Genomic DNA, 18,807 nt, shown 5'->3' with positions numbered 1-18,807 from the left:
GGAGAAGACTCTTGAGAGTCCCTTGGACTGCAAGGAGATCCAACCAGTCCATTCTCAAGATCAGCCCTGGGATTTCTTTGGAAGGAATGATGCTAAAGCTGAAGCTCCAGTACTTTGGCCACCTCATGCGAAGAGTTGACTCATTGGAAAAAACTCTGATGCTGGGAGGGATTGGGGGCAGGAGGAGAAGGGGACGACAGAGGATGAGATGGGTGGATGGCATCACGGACTCGATGGACGTGAATCTAAGTGAACTCCGGGAGTTGGTGATGGACAGGGAGGCCTGGCGTGCTGCGATTCATGGGGTCGCACAGAGTCGGACACGACTGAGCGACTGAACTGAACTAATTATTATACAGAGTTGGTCCAGCATCTTGGGTCAGCTGTCTACTTCAGATGTCATCTTCTTCTTGTCCTGGTCTGGTAGTATTAATCCTAGTCAAAGCTGGGTATCAGAAATAGGAGTTGCAGCTCATTCAGAAGAATGAAAGTGGCTGTAAAGAATCCTTTATCTGATGTCTTTTCCAGTATACATAATCTGCTGGTTGCGAGTCATGGCACTTATCTTCATTCAAAGATAGATAACTGTGATAAGCTTCCGAACCAAACTTTACAATAATATAGCAACAACGAACCATCTGAGAAGTGAGACTTTAGCAGTAAATACAGACCTCAATTAACAAAACTAGAAATAAATATCCACTGAAACATGCATTTTTCTCTCTAAAATACCCTCATTTCTACCAAATATGGCCAAATTAAGACTAATCTGTGAAATAAATCTGCTTTTCACAAATTTGGCCTGATTATCTACATAAGTGTAACTGATCACACGGGCTTCCCAAGTGGCACTAGTGGTAAAGAACCTGTCTGTCAATGCAGGAGATGTAGAGGACTTGGATTTGATCCCTGGGTTAGGAAGATCCCCTGGAGGAGAGCACAGCTACCCACTCCAGTATTCTTATCTAGAGAATCCCATGGACAAAGGAGCCTGGTGGGCAGCAGCCCATAGCGTCATCAAGAATCAAACACGACTGAAGTGACTCAGCACACACCCATGCTACTGACCTCACAGGCTCTTTTTAAGTTGGCTGTGCTGGAACTTTTCATAAGGAATCTCAGATTAAGCTTTTGAAAAGCCTCTCAAAGGCAGGAAAGCCATTCCAAGGCCTTGTCACAGATTCTGCCTGTGGTATCTATAGATTTGTATGAATTCCTCTCATTTCCCAAGTACCTTAAGACTTCTGTACCTATTAGGAGGTAGCCTTCCTTACTTGGGCTTCCCTCATAGCTCAGTTGGTAAAGAATCCACCTGCAATGTAGGAGACCCCAGATCAACTCCTGGGTCGGGAAGATCGCTGGAGAAGGGATAGGCTACCCACTCCAGTATTCTTGGACTTCCCTTGTAGCTCAGCTGGTAAAGAATCCACCCGCATACCTGGGTTCAATCCCTGAGTTGAGAAGATCCCCTGGAGAAGGGAAAGGCTACCCACTCCAGTATTCTGGCCTAGAGAAGTCCATGGACTATATAGTCCAGGGGGTCACAAAGAATCAGACACAACTGAGCCACTTTCACTTTCCTTATTTGCCTGATAAAGTTACTGGCAAACTAAGAAATTACAGTTTCTGGAGGGATCAGGTAGAGAGAAAAGATAGATGCCTCATTTCCATTTATAAAAGTGTAATTGTACCAAATTGCCGTAAGTCATAATTAACTGGAGGGGAAAACCAAAAAGTGATGGCCTAGATTCTGAAGGCTTTGCAGTCCCTGGTTCTAGCCCTTCCAGTTGTCTGCTGGCATCCCTGTTACTTCCAACCAAAAGCCTTCCAGTGTGCAGTCCCAGCACTATTCCTTGGCTCTAGCTGATATCCCTTTGCCTGAAATTCCTCCTGTCCTGCACTTCCTCCAACTTGTCTAAGTTCTCTCAGTCTTTCAAGCCTCTGTTCTTATCCTGACATCTTGGTGACATTTTTCTCTACCAACCTAGCTGCTGGAACTCTCCAAACTGTAGCAAGTTTTCTGCCTGCAGCTTCCTTGGTTGGGAGCAGAAACTGTCTGATCAGCCCCTCTGTCTTCCTGTCTGTGCCCTTCCTCCCTGCCATCTGGCGTCTGTCTTCTTACAGTTCACTCTCAGTAACTGGGTTATCCGCCAGGGTACAGCAGGCTGAGCCCAAAACCCCGGGGCTTTTCTGAAATGAACGTTTTGTCCATCCAGTCTGCAGAGTCTCCGCAGGGGAAGGGAACACCCAGTGAATCATCCGCTGTTTGTTAATGCAAAGGCATCTTGGGAACTGTGCTCTTTAGCCTCAGTGAAGAGCAAGGAAAGGACTTTAGAGATGGTTTAGAGTCAGTCTAGACAAATGCTCCATTTAATTTTTTTCCTATTTATTTATAATTTAGATATTAGTTTTAGGTGTACAACCAACCCATTTATTTATTGATTTATTTATTTTGGCTGTGTAGAGTAGCATGTGGGTTCCTTGACCAGGGATTGAACCCATACTCCCTGTGGTGGAAGCAGAGTCTTAACCACTAGACCACCAGGGAAGTCCTCCAACCCCTTCATTTACAGGTGAGGAAAATGACTTAACCAAAGTCAGACAGCTAGCAAGGAGTCTATCTGCCTTCAGAAGCAAAATGCTTAAAAAGTAGGTGTCATGAGCTCAACTCAACAGTGTTCCTTGTCTGAAGGAGAGGAATCTGCCTTCCCCTCCCAACCGCCACCTTCCTGGTTTTGCCCACACTGTTTCTGCTTGTGGCCCTTGCTCCTGACAAATCACACCTTCAGCATGCCAGGTCCTATCACTCAGACCTCAAAGTAGACGTCACCTCCTCTAAGAAGCCTCCTCTGGCCACCACCCCCTCCAAAGCTGGTGCCACTGTGTGTGGGTTTTCTTTTTCTTTTTGGCTGCATTGAGTCTTAGTTGCGGTATGCGGGATTCTCTAGTTGTGGTGAGCAGACTTAGTTGCCCTGTGGCATGTGTGATCTCAGTTACCAGGCCATGGATCAAACCCCACGTCCCCTGTATTGCAAGGCAGATTCTTAACCACTGGACCACCTGGAAAGTCTACGTAGTATATTTTATATACTCATGAAGACCTCTCTACTTGCACACATGGCTTTGCATAGAATAGGCACTCAATAAATATTTGATGAGCAAGAAAAAAAAAAATAGACTACAGCAGCTGCCACTTGCTGGAGTCCATTTATTCAGGTCCTCAATGGAGAACAGAAAGGGAAAGTCAGGGGTTGGGAGCCCAATCATCCCACTTTCCCCAGAAACCACTTCTGATGAGTTTGCAGAAAACTGGACAATTGGGTTGAATCAATGAGGCAGCTGTGCTATAGATAGCTGAGCACTGACTCCTTGGCAGGAGCAGTCAAAACTGCTCCCCCTGTTATCCCACCCAGTGTAGTCAGTGGGAGCCACTCCCTGGGAAGTATAGCCTGGAAGTAGGTTAAGGAGCAGTCACAAAGCTGCGAGGCCCTAGCCCTGCATACACTCACTCTCAGAGGTCATGGGAGTGGGGTGCTTAGCCAGGGAAATTTCTAGTCAATTATGAACCAAACCCCTGGGAACTGGGCAGATACTGATCCAAGATTACAAATCCAGGCCAGACCAGAGGTGGCCAAAATGAGCTGAACCAGGCCTGCCAGGGGATCAGGGACAGCATTTTGTCCTGATTGTAAGTGATGCCCTCTCCTCACCCCTTGACCTCTTTTGTAATAGATTCTGGAGAGGTTGGGAAAGAGGCCATCAGTGCATCTTACTCAACCCTGGCTGTTGATGCCTCCAGGATCACTCTGGCACCATCTAGGGCCTCTGATATACTATTTTAAACCAAACACCTTTTCCAAAAAAAAAAAAAACCCTGTCCATTTGGACCAGTCATTTTACTCAAGGGACAGAGGCTATTATACACAACAGAGGTCTGGTGTCTGAAAAAGCTGAGCATCTTTAGAAGAGCTTGGAATGAAAAAAATTAAAAAACCCATCCTTCTGAGTGAGGCCAGCCAACTTAGCTAGAGAAGGCAGCACACTGTGGGAGGTTGCCAAAGGACCACTGGGCCAGCTTGCCAGACCCTGGGCCAAACCATTGTATAAGCTCCTCGGTATTGGAAGGGATGAAAAAAAAAAAAAAAATCAGGACATGTTTTCAGCTTTGTTCAGGGGCCCAGAACATGCTTTCAACTCCAGGAACCTCTGCTCTTCTCTGCAAATGGAAAATATGATCCATGAGAACAAACTTGACTACTGGAATATGTGCCTAGTCACCCAGCCCTGTAACTTGGGGTTAGGTGGTGCTATGCCTCGTGCCAACTTGTGACCATTTTCCAGAGACCCCTCTGTCCCTCTGAACAGTTAGCTCACTTTAATGGTTTAAAGACAGGTCAGCGACCTCAAAAATCAAGTACAAAATGTGCATTTATTGACATCTGTTCTGGGCCACACTGGGCTTCTAGCAAGAACAATAGCAAATATAAAAGGAAACACATTAATATAGTTAGCAACCAAGTGCAGTTGTGGATACCAGGTGATGTTTTTTCCAGATTTGGCAGAGGAAATATGATTACCTTATATTCAACAGTGTAACACTGAACATGCACTAGAGTTCCAGATTCAGCTAAGAAATGTTAGTACCATTTCAAGTAACAATATAGTTTATTTCTTTATTTCACCACCTTTTATATGTATGAACTGTGATGCAAGCCTTGCTTACATCCTATGGAGCCAGGCCAAGAAATATGCTTTACATTGGTTATTTGATCTTCAACATCAGATTATCATTAGAGGTGGGCAAAACCATGCAAAAAAGAAAACAAAAGACATTTCCAGGTACGGCACTAAAGGAAGAATGCTTGAAGCCACAGAGTTTGCCCATGGCCAATTTCTTGTTTCTTGTAGAGAGAGAACAGGACAGTGGGGCTTTATTTTGACATGTTAGGGGCTTCATGGCAATCACCATCATGGGACAAAGACAATAAGTAAGTAAAGGAATGAAGAAACAAACACGCAAGTTGCACCAGAACAGATGGGCTTAAATTAACCAAGTGACAGTTTGGGCGTCAGTCCCACAAGGCTGTCATGTGAGATGGCAGAAGAGAAGTACCACAAGCCTCAGTCGCTCAGAGGCTGCTGAGCAGCCCCAGGAAACCTCAGAGAGGCCACCCCTCCACGCTGGCTACCCTGACTTGCCCGCTGCCTCCTTGAGGGCACTCTTCCCCTGACAGTGCTTGCAGGAGAGGGCTGGGCCGGGGTGTTCTGGAGGTACTGGAAGGCACTCTGACGGCCCACCTGCCTCTCTACGCAGTTAAAGGTGAGGGCCACTCCCACATTGGCCTTCATGACTCTGGAGGAGCCATCGGATGTGCCATCAAAGCACCGGCCGAGTGCAATCTCCTTGGCCGTGCGAGGGTCCTGGTCAGTGACAGTGTAGATGCCATAGTTGTGGCCCAGTGGGTCCAAGGGCGCCAGCATGGTGTACTCACTGGTGTCATTGTTGACCGCTAGCGGTAGGTGGTTGACCAGGTACTCATGCAGCATAGAGTTTACACTGGCTCGTTGGCAACTGCCCTGGGGGATGACCTTCACCAGGGTGCGGTCCACACGGTCCTGGTCATAGAGCATCCCACTGCACTTGAACTCCAAACAGGCAGAGGAGACGTTGGGCTGGTCCCTGTCCCGTGTGCTCTTCACATCCCGGATTCCATATAGCTTTCCCACCGTCCGCCGGTGGGTGCCCCCCATGTTACGGGATCGCACATTTATCTCCAGTGGCCCCACAATCTTCACCTTGATGTAGCAAGCCCTGAACTCCATTGGCTTGGGCCACCATGCCAGGTAGTCTTCAGTCCAGCTCATGGGGTCATCATCGTTGAATGGGACTGTGTTATAGTCATACCGATCCCCCTCAATCTGGTAGAACCGGAAATGGGCCGCACTGGGTGGTGCGTCCTCGCATGCCTGGAGGTTCTCAAATGCATAGATGGGTCCATTGCCCTCCTCAGCTGCGTTGGGCCGTGGCTTGGCCATGCTGATCTGGAAAGCCGTCTTCTTGACCCGTGGGTCCTCATGGTCTGTCCGGCGGTACTTGAGCTTGTTGAGGTAGGGCTGAGGGACACCAATTGCATTTGGGTTGAATTTAGGAGAAGACTCCACTGCTTCCAGTTCTTCCCCAGCCAGGCTGGCCAAGACATAGGCAGAGTAAGCATCGGGGGACTGGTCATCACAGAAGGCAGGCAGGCAGGCCCCATTGGGACCCGTGAGGACACTGTCAAAGCGGCCCCAGGCCCTGGGGTTGGAGGAGAAGCCAGTCCTCGGCTCCAGGTTGATCACAGAGACCACAACCCCCTGGATTTGCTCACTGGGCAAGAACCTCTCACTCCTGTAAGCCCTCACCTTGATGAAGCACCTCCTGCTTTCCGGGACATCCAGGTTAAAAAGCCTCCGCTCACGGATCTCCATGTTGCCCACCAGGAAGGTCCTGTCTTCCCTTCTGTTCCGCCTTTGGCTTTCAGGTTTGAAGTCACTTTCCTCCTCCCACAGCCCTGTTTCTGGGTTGAGGGACCAGAGTTTCATCATGGGCACATGCTCTGGCATCTTGACCTGGGTTGAGTCAAGATGAACCTTCACCTTGCCAACATTAAGGGACTCTGAGGTGGCTTCATCTCTGAAGTCCACAGAGAACATGCCATATGTCCGAAGAGGGAAAGTGTCTCCTTCATCATTGATGAAGTTCAGGTCACTCTGGGCAGCAGTAGCTGTGGAAATATTCCGGGGATCCAGGAAGGTCACACTGGCCTTTACTTTTCCCATGTAGGGCTCCCCGTTCTGCCGGTAGAAACTCTTGGATGGGATCTCCAGCTCAGCCACAGGGTCTTCACCAGCCACATCCCCCAAAGGAATAATGTTGGTCTCCATGGCCTCCAAGGTGATGGGCTCTTTCCGCCGAAGCATCTTGATCTCATGGAACACGGCACTCCCCTTCTTATTGAAGGGCAGCACTTTGGTGGTGTTGACGAACTTCTGCATCCTGTCCACAAACGTGAGCACCAGCCTCTCTGTGTCCTGAGGGACATGCAGAGTGAACGTGCCCTTGTAGCCGGTCATGCTCACACGAGTGTTCCCCATGTACACGTGGCCGAAGCGCAGGGGTTCCCCGTTGTCGGCTGCGCTGACTCGGCCCCGCACGATTCTCCGAGTCTCCGTACACCGCTGGCAGCTGCACTCCGTGGCCACCTTGGTGGGCAGCGTGTACCCGCTGCACTGGATCTCCCTCTCCTCTGTTTTGGAGACCCCACAGCAGTGCTCCACAGCATCTCGGCACCTGATCCCATTATCCTGCTGCCCTGCACAGGTCTTGACAGGGCAACGACCCACATCATAGTAGAAGGAGTTGGTGGCATTCTGGAAACAGTCATGGGGCAGCCGGATAAGGTAGCTCTCGGGGGTTGGGTTGCAAGGAATCTCATCAGGGGCTATGGAGGGAAATAGTTCAGACATTAAATGCAAGTCCTTTTCCTACACGAAAGGCACCTCAGCCTCACGTCTCTGACCTCTCTGCATGCTTTCAGGTTTTCAAAGCACTGGCATGGTCCCAACTCTCACAGAACTCCTCTGAGGGAGAATGGATAGCCATTACTAATTCCATTTTATCCTTGGAGAAACAGAGTTCCTTGCAGAGACCACCACAGTAATGGTTCTCATTGGAGGAATCTTGAAAATTTGAGGGTGTTCTGAGTTACCACCCAAACTGGGAGTGCTACTGACTTATCGTGGGTGGGGCGGGCTTGCAGTTCTGTTTTCTGGCACTGGCACCGTGTGACATAAAGAATTTTTCTACATTCTGCTTTCACATATTCTATAGACATTCACATACATGGAAAGCATGTTTAAATGATCAGAACCTGGTATTTTATACATGGTTTTACCATGCATTGAATTTTTGAAGAATGCAACTACCATATAAAACGAGCCAAGATTGTACTTTGTTTAGCTTGGTCAAATACCAAGAACTGCTTCTTGTCTCAGAAAAATCACCTCCCTACAACTGCCCAAGGTCAGTATTCATTGTTGTCTCATTCATGGTGACTGGATTCAAGTGAAAGTGTCTGACTTCTTGGTGGGTGTTCTTGTGCCATTAACACTTACATATTTAAATACATACGATTTTGCATTAAAAATTTTTTTTAATATTTCTGTTTTATGTCATTAGGAGTATGTTCTATATATATATCTTAAAATCACATGTAGTTATTATCTATAAATTTAACTTTAGTAAATTACTTTTTAGTTTAAAATATTAACCATATAAAGTACTAAGAATAACTGTGACAAGCAGGGAGCACTGGTATAATGAGCTGGGAACCGCGGTTGACAGGGTTCCACATCTCATCTGCCAAGGTCCAAGTGCCCTGTGTCCTGTCTGTCCTGAGCTGTGTTGCTCAACTTTCTTGGAGTCTGTGAAATATTCCAGAATCCTCCCAACAAATTTCCTCCTGACTTTTGTTTGGTTTTGTTTAGGCCAATTACTAAGATACCCTCCTTCCCCCTCACTTTGCAAGTACAGGTTCCTGACTGGTCTCAGCCTCCGGTCTCCCCTCCCTCAGCTCACTTCCAGAAGCCAGCTTTAATCAGGTCACCCTTTCTTGTAAAGCCCCCTCAGTTTCCCACTTCTATAACTTTGCTCCCTCTGCCCTTTACCTGGGACTCCCCCACCTCCATACACACAGACCCTGGCCATTGTTTAACGTCAGGGGTTCACAATACTGGCCACGAATTAGAATTACCAGGGAGAGCTTTTAACCTGAGTGTTCCCAGGCCACATTCCAAATCAATCAAGTCAAGCTCCCTGGAGGTAAAACACAGGCATCAGTATTTTTGAAAAACTCAACAGGTGGACCTACTGTATAACGCAGGAAACTCTGCTCCATGTTATGTGGCAGCCAGGATGGGAAGAGAGTTTGAAGGAGAATGGATAAATGCACATATGTGGCCGAGTCCCTTCACTGTTCACCTGGAACTACCACAACATTGTTAATCAGCTATTTGTGCACACATGCTAAGTCACTTCAGTCGTGTCTGACTCTTTGCAACCCTGTGGACTGTAGCCCGCCAGTCTCCTCTGTCCATGAGATTCTCCAGGCAAGAATACGAGTGGGTTGCCATGCCCTCCTCCAGGGGTTCTTCCCGATACAGGGATTGAGACTGCATCTCCTGCAACTCCTGGATTGCAGGTAGATTCTTTACCGCTGAGCCACCAGGGACGCCCTAATCATCTGTACCCCAATACAGAATTAAAAGTTTTAAAAAAAATGCAACAGTTGATCCCAGTGGGTGGCCAAAGCTAAAAACCACTGTTTAAGCCTCCAGCAACAAGCCACAACAGTCATTCCCACCTGGAAGTTCTCTGTTTCTCTTCTGTAACATCCACAACTCCTTATCTCCTGTTTCAGCTACATTTTTGTTCTATCTCTACTGACTTGTCTCTTATTTCTCCACCCCTCCTGGAGTGGCAGACCTGTGAGGGTAGGATCAAGGTCTGTGCCATCTTTGTGTCCCAGAAAGCACAGCACTGGGCACAGCCCAGGACAGCCCAAGTTTTGACTGTTCGATTATGCCCACTGTGGTAGAGGTTCTCCAGGGGCCCTGCCAGGCTTACCTATGACAGTCAGCCGGGCAATGCGGGACTTTGCAGCCCCAGCATCGCTCTGGGCCTTGCAAAAGTACTCCCCGGCCTGGTCCCGCTGCAGATTCCTCAGCACCAGCTTGCTGTCATGCTTGTAGAGGGAGGGGTCCAACAGTGTGTTGTTATGGTACCTGCAAGGGATGAAGAGGGACAGCCTGAGGAGGCAGTGGAAGGGCTGGTATCCTTAAGGACAGTGTCAGGAGCCAGGCAGGTGACGGACAGGTCCCTGCAGATGCCATCTCTACAACTGACTCGGCTCATTCAAGAGCACTGACTGGCCTGGGAGTCAGGGGACTTGCTTCTCAGTCTCAGCTCCACTGCTGACTAGCTATGGACCCTTGGACAAATCCTTTCACCTCTGAGCTTCAGCTTCCTGTTCCATTCATCTGAAGTAGATGCCATGATTGCTAGCTGATCCGTAGAATTGTTGAGAGGATCAAATAAGATAACGGCTGTAAAATGTTTGTGAAGGGTAAAGGGCAGCCACTGGGGACTCTAACCTTGTTTGCCTTTGGGAAATTAGGACGGGAAACCTGGTTCTGTGTCCCAAGGATATAGAGTCAGGACCCTAAGACCACAGCTGCTCTGTAGGGACCCCAGCTTCAACAGGACAACAAGGCTTGCCGAGTGGCCTCAACCCTGTTGGTCCCCACTTTAAAAAAATTTTTTTTTAATTTTTTTTCATTTTTGGCTGAACCATGCTGCATGTGAGAATGTTAGTTCCCTGACAGGGGATCAAAGCTACACCCCTTGCAGTCTTAACCACTGGACCACCAGAGAAGTCCCCAGCTGGCCCCCACTTTTAAGTGCCTATTCCCTGGTGATACACCAGGGCGTGTGTGTGTGTGTGTGCACGCATGTGCGCTCAGTCATGTCCAACTCTTTGTGGCCCCATGGACTATAGCCTTCCAGGCTCTTCTGTCCATGGAATTTTCCAAGCAAGAATACTGGAGTACGTTGCCATCTCCTACTCCACGGGATCTTCCTGACCCAGGGATCGAACCCACATCTCTTGCATTTCCTGCCCTGGCAGCAGGTTCTTCACCACTGCATCGCCTGGGAAGCCACACCAGAGCCTTCCTTGTAATTTTATTCTGCTGGTTATTGTCATGATTAACAACTCCAGACCCCGTGCAAGAAAGCTCTGGTTTTCCAAGAGGAGAATCAGGCCAGATAGCTGGCAGAATACTCACCAGAAATACTTGTCTGGTTTGGGTTTCCCCGTGGCCTTACAGCACAGGGACACGCTCTGCCCAGCTCTTCGTGCTTTTGTCTCAGGGTTCATCACAATGTACGGGGTTTCTGAGACAGGGATGAGAAATGGTGTTTGGGGTTTTTCACTGTGACATGTTCTCCAGAGCCTTGCTCCCTCAGGTATTTTGACATGTGTTAAAATCTTACAATTTCACACACACACCCTGCTGCTGCTGCTGCTAAGTCACTTCAGTCGCGTCCGACTCTGTGTGACCCCATAGACGGCAGCCCACCAGGCTCCCCCGTCCCCGGGATTCTCCAGGCAAGAACACTGGAGTGGGTTGCCATTTCCTTCTCCAACACACACACCCTAGACCCCTTCTAATGGTCCTAATGGAGTCCACTCCCTCCAGCCACTCAGATGGGACCCGCTCCCATAGCCTCTTGGGCAGTATCTGGGTGAGGCGGTGGAGAACCAAGGGAACCCTGTACCAGGCAAGATTCCCGAGCATTGCCATTGAGACAGAGCCAGATGTTTCAAATAGTGCAGTACCTTTTCTTCTGATTCCCGCAGAATTTTCTGGCCATTCTGCACTGTTCCTGAATTTCCCCAGCCTCTCTCTCTATGACCTCCAAGCCTTACACTAGGAGGCAGGAAAAGACCATATACATCTGAGGGAGCAAGCCATGCCACTATCTGGGGAAGAATACTCCAAGCAGAGTATACAGCAAGTGCAAAGGCCCTGAGGCAGGAGTGTGCCTGTGTAGTCGAGGAATAGATAGGAAGCCTTTGCAACTGTAGTAGAGTGACTCAGTGCGGGTGGTGGGGACTGTAATAGGAGAGGAGAGAAGGTAAGTAATGGGTGGAGGGTGGGGAGCCAGATGATGTTGGAACTTGTGGATTTTTTAGTTTTACTCTGGGCAAGCCGGGAAGCCAGCTCTGAGTACTAGAATCCCTTTATTTAAAAGTCCAGCCTTCCCCCCCAGCCCTACCCCAGAGAACTTAAGTACCTGCCCTTACGAACTCCGCCCTGATGGTGGCTGCCTTCAGTCTGGTCTTAGGCATCGTGAGGCGGATAGGCACAAACTTGGTCTTTGTTATCTTCAGGATGCTTTTGCCATCGGGGCACAACCCGGGGACTCGGAACCTCCCACTGCTGTCCGTCTGGGTCAGTAGCTTAGGTGTCTTGGTCAGGAGGTAGACAGAAGCCCCTGAGGCTGGGACACCCCCAGGGAGGGAGACAGCCCCATACAGCACGAAGTCCTGGCACATGCACGCGTCACACTCAGCATTCGCCTTGCCCATGGGGCAGGTAAGGTCACAGGCTGCGGAAAAAGAGGCCACATCAGGAGGGCATGTATGGATTCTGGTCCTCCTTCAGCCACGTCCCACCTGTGGAGTCCCATATGCTCCTTCTCATCCGTAGGCCTTTGTTACCCTCCCTCAGCAGCCTGCGTAACTAACTCCTACTCATCCTTCAAGACTTAGCTCAGAACACCTCCTCAAGGAAGACCTACTTGATTCCCTAAGTGACGATAACTGACCCTGCTCTGTGGTCCCACATTATCCTCTGTCCCCCGTCAGTGCACATGATTACTTGATGAGTGGATAAATGAGTGAATGAACCTGTCTCAGTCGGATAGGCTATTTCAGCCCCAGCCCCATGCCCTACCTGGCACCAGGAGCAGGGGTGGTACCTGAACAGGCCTGTTCCATGCAGTGCCGGCCCTCCTCGGTGGCCTCACTGCACAGTGACACCGTCTCCGCCAAGCAGGTGCGCGTTCGGGTCTGGACCCCAGGGTGACCACAAGCAGCAGAACACTTGCTCCAGGGAGACCACGGACTCCAGAGGCTGTGCTCTGTGTCTCGGCGCAAGGATCCTACAAAGAAGACCAGCAGGCGGTCTGACTTCCCTCCCAAGGGGACTCCCTCAGGATGTCTGACCCTGAGGCTGCTTTTTCTCAGAGACCCAGTCCTCCATTTACACCCTAGATGTCTTTGATATTTGTATTTCCTGCAAGGATTTTTCCAACAGATGGACACCAAGAGACTTGAGGAAGTGATAGCTCTTAATTTTTACAATGACACCACCAAATGGGCTATAGGTGCCCCTGAAAGGGACTTACTGGCCAAGCGCTGGGACTTTGATGTGCTGTCCTTGCATGTGGAGGACAGCACCATCTTTACTCTCTCCCAGTGTGAAGACAGCCGCTGCTCCTGCAGAAGGGGCCCTGGGAAGTCGAGACCTGGGGCCTCAGCCACATCAAGCCCCCTCTGCCCATACTCCTCATCCTTGATCTGAGGCCTCTGTGCAAGAAAAGGGGGCCTCGAACCTCACCCTGAGACATTCCGCAGCCTAGGTTCCTGATCCAGGTGACTGCCACAGTCACCTGAGCCTGCAGGGCCAGGCCATGTGCACTGGCGGAACCCCAGAAAGGGAGGATGCACAGTCAATAATGGACAGGCCTGAGCTGGCTCTGAATTACCCAGTATGGGGAGAGAGGACAGAAAGAGCATGAACTCTTGGACTCGGCAAACACAGGCCTGGGTTTAAATCCCAGCATTCCACTGACCAGCCGTGTCATTCCAAGAAGTTACCTAACCTCTCTGAACCTGGAATGACTTGTCAAAACTGAGATTCCTCACAGTCAGTTGTGAAAGTTGAGTAATGGAGATAACTAGCAGCGTCTGGCACAGAGGAACTAAAATAGAAATGAAAACTTAGTGGGCATTCACCTGCATTAAGCCCTCTGCATTTATCATCTAATTTAATCCCTGTAAAAACCCCCATAAAGTGAAACGGTTAGTCGCTCAGTCACGTCCGACTCTTTGCAACCCCATGAACTGTAGCCCACCAGGCTCCTCTATCCATGGAATTCTCCAGGCGAGAATACTGGAGTGGGTGGCCGTTCCCTTCTCCAGGGGAATCTTCCTGACCCAGGGATTGAACACAGGTCTCCTGAATTACAGGCAGATTCTTTACTGTCTGAGCCACCAGGGAAGCCCAAAGCCCCCCATGAAGGTATATTAATACCTCTCTTCCACATGTGAGAAACCCGAGGCTCAGAGAGTTTCAGAAAATCTGCCTAAGGAGCACAGTAGAGACAGTGGGCCCAGATTCAAAGCAGTCCAGCTCCAGAGCCTGTGGTCTTCCCCATCAGTAAAATGGATTGAAGGGAAACTATCCATCAACACAGAACGCTGTTGGGAACACAGTGGCTCTCATGAAACTAATGGGTTATTATGGAGCTGAAGCACGTGTATGTGTGTGATGTCCAGTTTCCATGGGCAGATGCAGGCCCTGGCCTCCCTGTGTGGAGGCTGGTGAGAAGCAGGGCGTGGGGGCTGGCCAGGCTCACCTGGAGGGCAGAGGAAGCGCACGGTGTAGTTAGAGCAGTTCTGGCCGGGTCGCTGCTCCCTGTTGAGGCACCAGAAGCCCTCGAGGGGGCTGCCATGGACCACTTGGCCGGTGCTGCCTGCGGGCTTCCAGCTGGTGGTTCGAGCCTCTAGCCGCAGGGGCCGAGCGCACACCCGGTCCCCATAGTAGAACTGAATGGCATCCAGCCGTTCGTAGTCACCCTGCCCACCCGGGTGGTCAATGTTGAACCAGGTCGTCCACTCCCCAGGACCTGAGAGAGAGCCAGAGAGAGCCAGGTGGGAGCCAACCGGGCCCCAGAGCCCCCGGTGAGCTCAACCCCTGGGAGTCATCCCCGCTACCCCTCACCCGCCCCTCACTGGTCTCAGGCCCCACCGCATCTCTCTGTGCAGCATTTCTAGAATCTCTTACCCTTCTGCACACCCTACTGCCAAAGATTCTCAGCAGCCTGGCTATACCATGTCAATAACTTCCTGCCTGGTGTCTCTACCTCCAGCTTCCCCAAACCATCCCCACCCCTCTTCAATACTACAGTCAGGGCGAGCTTTCTCCATGCAGCCTGGGCCACATCACTCCCAGCTTTAACTCCCTTAGCCAGCTATTTAGGTGCTGATGAGCTGGTATCTTGGAGAAGGAAATGGCAACCTACTCCAGTGCTCTTGCCTGGAGAATCCCAGGGATGGGGTCGCACAGAGTCGGACACGACTGAAGTGACTTAGCAGCAGCAGCAGCAGTAGAACTGGTATCTCTACCCTCCTCTCTCTGCTCTCTCGCTGCCAGTCTGTGCTTTGGCCCCAGCAAGCCCTACAGCATTCCTGGGATCTATCAGGCAGCTTCATGCTTCTGAGCTGTCCTATATACTTGGTCCCTCTGCCTGGACAGAGATGTTGGCCAAATATCCTTTTTTTTTTTTTTTTAAGTTCCCTGACCAGGGATTGAACCCAGACTCCCTGCAGGGGAAGCACCGAGTCTTAACCACTGGACTGCCAGAGAAGTCCTCACATGCCTTTTAAAAGTGGATTTCTATGGAAGTTCCCAAATGGCTCAGTGGGTAAAAGAATCTGCCTGCAATGCAGGAGATGTGGGTTCAATCCCTGGGTCAGGAAGATCCTCTGGAGAAGGGAATGGCAACCCACTCCAGTATTCTTGCCTGAAAAATCCCATGGACAAAGGAGCCTGGTGGGCTAGAGTCCAAAGGATCGCAAAGAGTTGGACACAATTGAGCAAAGCATTTTGTCTATGGAACACTGACATTGTCCCCTGACTGCAGAGACTCTCTTAACAAGCTCAGTAAAGACCAACCCCCTCACCCCCATCAGTCCCTGCTCCAGCCACAACTCACTGTCCAGGAGGTTGGCAGGCTTGGCAAAGATGCCTGAGGTCCTCTTCCCAGGCTGGACTCTTCTTACTGACTGAGTGAGCATCATCTGCCTCCCTGAGGGCCAGGAGGAGAAGTGAGAAGCCAAGACAGTTACAGGGGCCTAGCAGGGTCCTGCTACTAGCTTCTCGGGACGTAGGGAAGCAGGGTGATGTGGGGAACGGAACATGAGCGCTGGGCGTGAGTTCAGAGTCTCACTCTGCCATTGACTGGCTGTATGACCTCAAAAGCTGTATTCTTTTCAATTTGTTTCCTCATAAAATAGAGCTTTACCCTGTTTACAATAGCTAGGAAATGGAAGCAACCTACATGTCCATTGGCAAATGAATGGATAAGGAAGTTGTGGTACATACACACAATGGAATATTACTCAGCTACAAAAAAGAACACATTTGAGCCAGTTCTAATGAGATGGATGAAACTGGAAACGATTATACAGAGGGAAGTAAGTCAGAAAGAGAAACACGAATACAGTATATTAACACATATATATGGAATATAGAAGACAGTAATGACCAACTGTATATGCAAGACAGCAAAAGAGACACAGATGTAAAGAACAGACTTTTGGGCTATGTGGGAGAAGGCGAGGGTGGGATGATTTGAGAGAATAGCATTGAAACATGTATATTACCATATGTAAAATAAATGAACCGTGCATGTTTTCCATAAATGAAGCAGGGCATTCAAAGCCAGTGCTCTGGGACAACCCAGAGGGATGGGGTGGGGTGGGGTGGGAAGGAAGAGGGAGTGGGGTTCACGATGGGGGGACACATGTACATCCGTGGCTGATTCATGTCAATGTGTGGCAAAAAACACCACAATATTGTAAAGTAATTAGCCTCCAATTAAAAGAAATAATTTTTTTTTTTTTTAAATAGAGCTGCCTAGCAATCACCGCATCACAGGGTCATGGTGCCTTTTCAGGATGACGGTGAAGGCAAAGGGACCTGGCATGCAGTGCATGCCCAACCAGCGTGGTTCTCGTTTCCCTTTTGTTCTAGAAATGGACCGTGGGATGCTACAAGGCAGCTGCGGCTTCTCCTGTAAGGTCTGAGCCCACTCTCCTTAGCAGAATGGAACTTTACTTTCCTTATCTTATAAAATGGAGATATTCATTCCCACAGCACATGTGGTGGTCCAGTCGGCATAAGGATTCCATAAGGAAACACAAAGTCTCTGAAGTACATGGCGATTGAGACTGTGAGCCCCAGACACTGCCACTTCCTGACTGTGTGACCTTGGGCGAGGTACTTAACTCATCTAACCCCTCATCATAAAGTAAGGATAATAATAGTCCCTATCTCAGAGGATTATAGGGATTAAATAAGCTTCATATAATCCACTTAGAATAATGCCTAGCACAGAATGTTTGCTCCATTTAGCTCAAGACCTGGACAATAGATGCCCACTTCCCTTCTCCTGGCAAAGTTTTGAGAATCCACCCTCACCCTCATAGGATCTGCCTGGAGGAGTGGTCCTTTAATTTTTTTTTTTGGCCACACCATGCAAGCTGTGGGAGCTTAGTTCCCCAGTTAGGGACTGAGTCGGTGCCCCCTGCACTGGAAATATGAAGTCTTAACCGCTGGCCACCAGGGAAGTCCCAGTCCTTATAGTTTTCTGATCGCAGCTGGTGAAGTCTCCCTGAGGAAGGGTATAGGGACCTTTGAGCCACAGGCAGTGAGCCTCCAGGCCCAACCCACCTGAGGCTGAGTTGGAAGCTCCAAAACAGAAAGGTGAGAGGAGAGCAGAGGCCTGCAAAATCTTCAAAAGGCAATTAACTCTCACATGAGAGAGTCAAATTAGTATTCTCTTTGCTACTTAACTGGGAGTGATAGTAGCTCTTTAAATCAAACTAATCTGATTTCCCTTCAGATTGCTGAATGTTAATCATCTTCATCAACAAGAGCTGTCAAGGCAGAAAGAGCAAGGCAGGAGGTGGGCCCATAGAGGGTTTGGCAAGCTACTCGGACAGCCTCTGTTCCCGCATCTGCAGTCACAAAGCCTGTAGTGCTCAAAGCTCTGAGAGAGAATTCTGAGCACTTTTTGCTTTACTTGAGTATGTGGCTAGAAATCAGGAAAAGAAAGGGAGGTGAGAGAGAGTATGCAGCCTGGTGCTGTGAACTCTGATGCTCAGATGCCTCGGGGAGTCCACTGGGCAAATTCTCTCCACCTGTTCCCTGGCGAACTCAGAGTTACCAGAGAATGGGGTCTGAGGACAAGGAGACCAGAAGGGGTTCTGGTGTCTCTGTGAAATTTGGCTACAGGGTCGAAATGAATTTTCATGAAAACTCAAATCAGATCTCACCCTAAATCCAGATGTGAGAACTCAGGGATTCCTTTTGCTTTGGCTATCGGGAAGCTCAGAGCTAAATTTAGCACTCAGGGGCAGTGGTAACCCTCTTCCTCCTTCTGAGTGACATCTTATCCCTCTCCTCATTTAAAAGATTCTGTTCTGTGAGTTTTAATATTGGGACCTATCTCAAACCCTTTAGGAAAACAAGCAGGGTAAAAACTATGAATAAATAGATAAACCAGCCTCAGGTCTTAGTGCCATGGCTATAGTTTAAGGCAGGTGCAGAGCTGGGTCCCAGACCAAATGTGACTTCCTATGGAAAGTAGCAGCTTAGAGAGACAGGAGGTACTTAGCCTGTACCCAACGCTGAGGTGATCTCCAGAACTAGGAAGAACACGCAGGCCTTGGTCCCCGCCATCTTTTCCCCGGTCCTGTGGGGAATGTGGCAGGAGCTGAGTGAGCGTTCTTCCACAGAGCTGGAGTCCCTAGAATGCAATCCCTGAGAAGTTTCTCAGATCAGTGACCTGCAAAGAAACAAAGCTTATCAGGTTCCATATCTCTGAGCTGACTCTGAGGTTTTGAGCAGAACTATTTCTTTTCTTTCTTTTAAAAAAGTTTTTATTCATTTATTTTTTTGGCAGCACCTCGCCACATGTGGGGTCTTAGTAACCCAACCAGGGATTGAACCTGCACCCCCTGCAATGAAGCATGGAGTCTTCACCACGAGACTGCCAGGGAAGTCCCCAGAACTATTCTATTTCTTGACCTATCAAAGGTAAAAGGTGGACAGAATGAAGTCTTGTGAGGATGATACCCGCCCACATTGCAAATCTAGGCAGCTTGGGAAAGGCAGAGAGTCAGAATCTCAGTT

At 49.3% G+C, this 18,807-nt stretch overlaps 1 protein-coding gene across 1 annotated transcript; it reads right to left on the bottom strand.

Moving 5' to 3' along the window:
- Nucleotides 1-4,601: 4,601 nt before the first annotated feature.
- Nucleotides 4,602-18,354, bottom strand: CILP (cartilage intermediate layer protein). The gene is made up of 8 exons (XM_068965614.1): nucleotides 18,297-18,354; nucleotides 15,605-15,697; nucleotides 14,246-14,515; nucleotides 12,584-12,766; nucleotides 11,897-12,211; nucleotides 10,885-10,993; nucleotides 9,665-9,822; nucleotides 4,602-7,481 (listed from the first exon to the last, which is right to left on the bottom strand). The coding sequence occupies exons 1-8, from the start codon at nucleotides 18,352-18,354 to the stop codon at nucleotides 5,122-5,124; spliced, it is 3,546 nt and encodes a 1,181-aa protein (XP_068821715.1). The 3' UTR covers nucleotides 4,602-5,121.
- Between the last annotated feature and the right edge of the window lie 453 nt (nucleotides 18,355-18,807).

Source organism: Capricornis sumatraensis, chromosome 2 (assembly GCF_032405125.1).
Source record: "Capricornis sumatraensis isolate serow.1 chromosome 2, serow.2, whole genome shotgun sequence".
NCBI classification, from domain to species: Eukaryota; Metazoa; Chordata; class Mammalia; order Artiodactyla; family Bovidae; genus Capricornis; species Capricornis sumatraensis.
The sequence above is the reverse complement of the archived record's forward strand: the minus strand, read 5'-3'. Positions and strand labels throughout refer to the sequence as shown.

Excerpts from the sequence above, each read along its gene's own strand:
- CILP (XM_068965614.1), bottom strand. The coding sequence starts at position 18,354 with ATGGCGGGGACCAAGGCCTGCGTGTTCTTCCTAGTTCTGGAGATCACC. Across the intron at positions 14,516-15,604 it reads GCCTGCCAACCTCCTGGACA|GTCCTGGGGAGTGGACGACC; the intron begins GTGAGTTGTGGC and ends GCTCTCTCTCAG. Across the intron at positions 9,823-10,884 it reads AAACCAGACAAGTATTTCTG|GTACCATAACAACACACTGT; the intron begins GTGAGTATTCTG and ends CATCCCTTGCAG.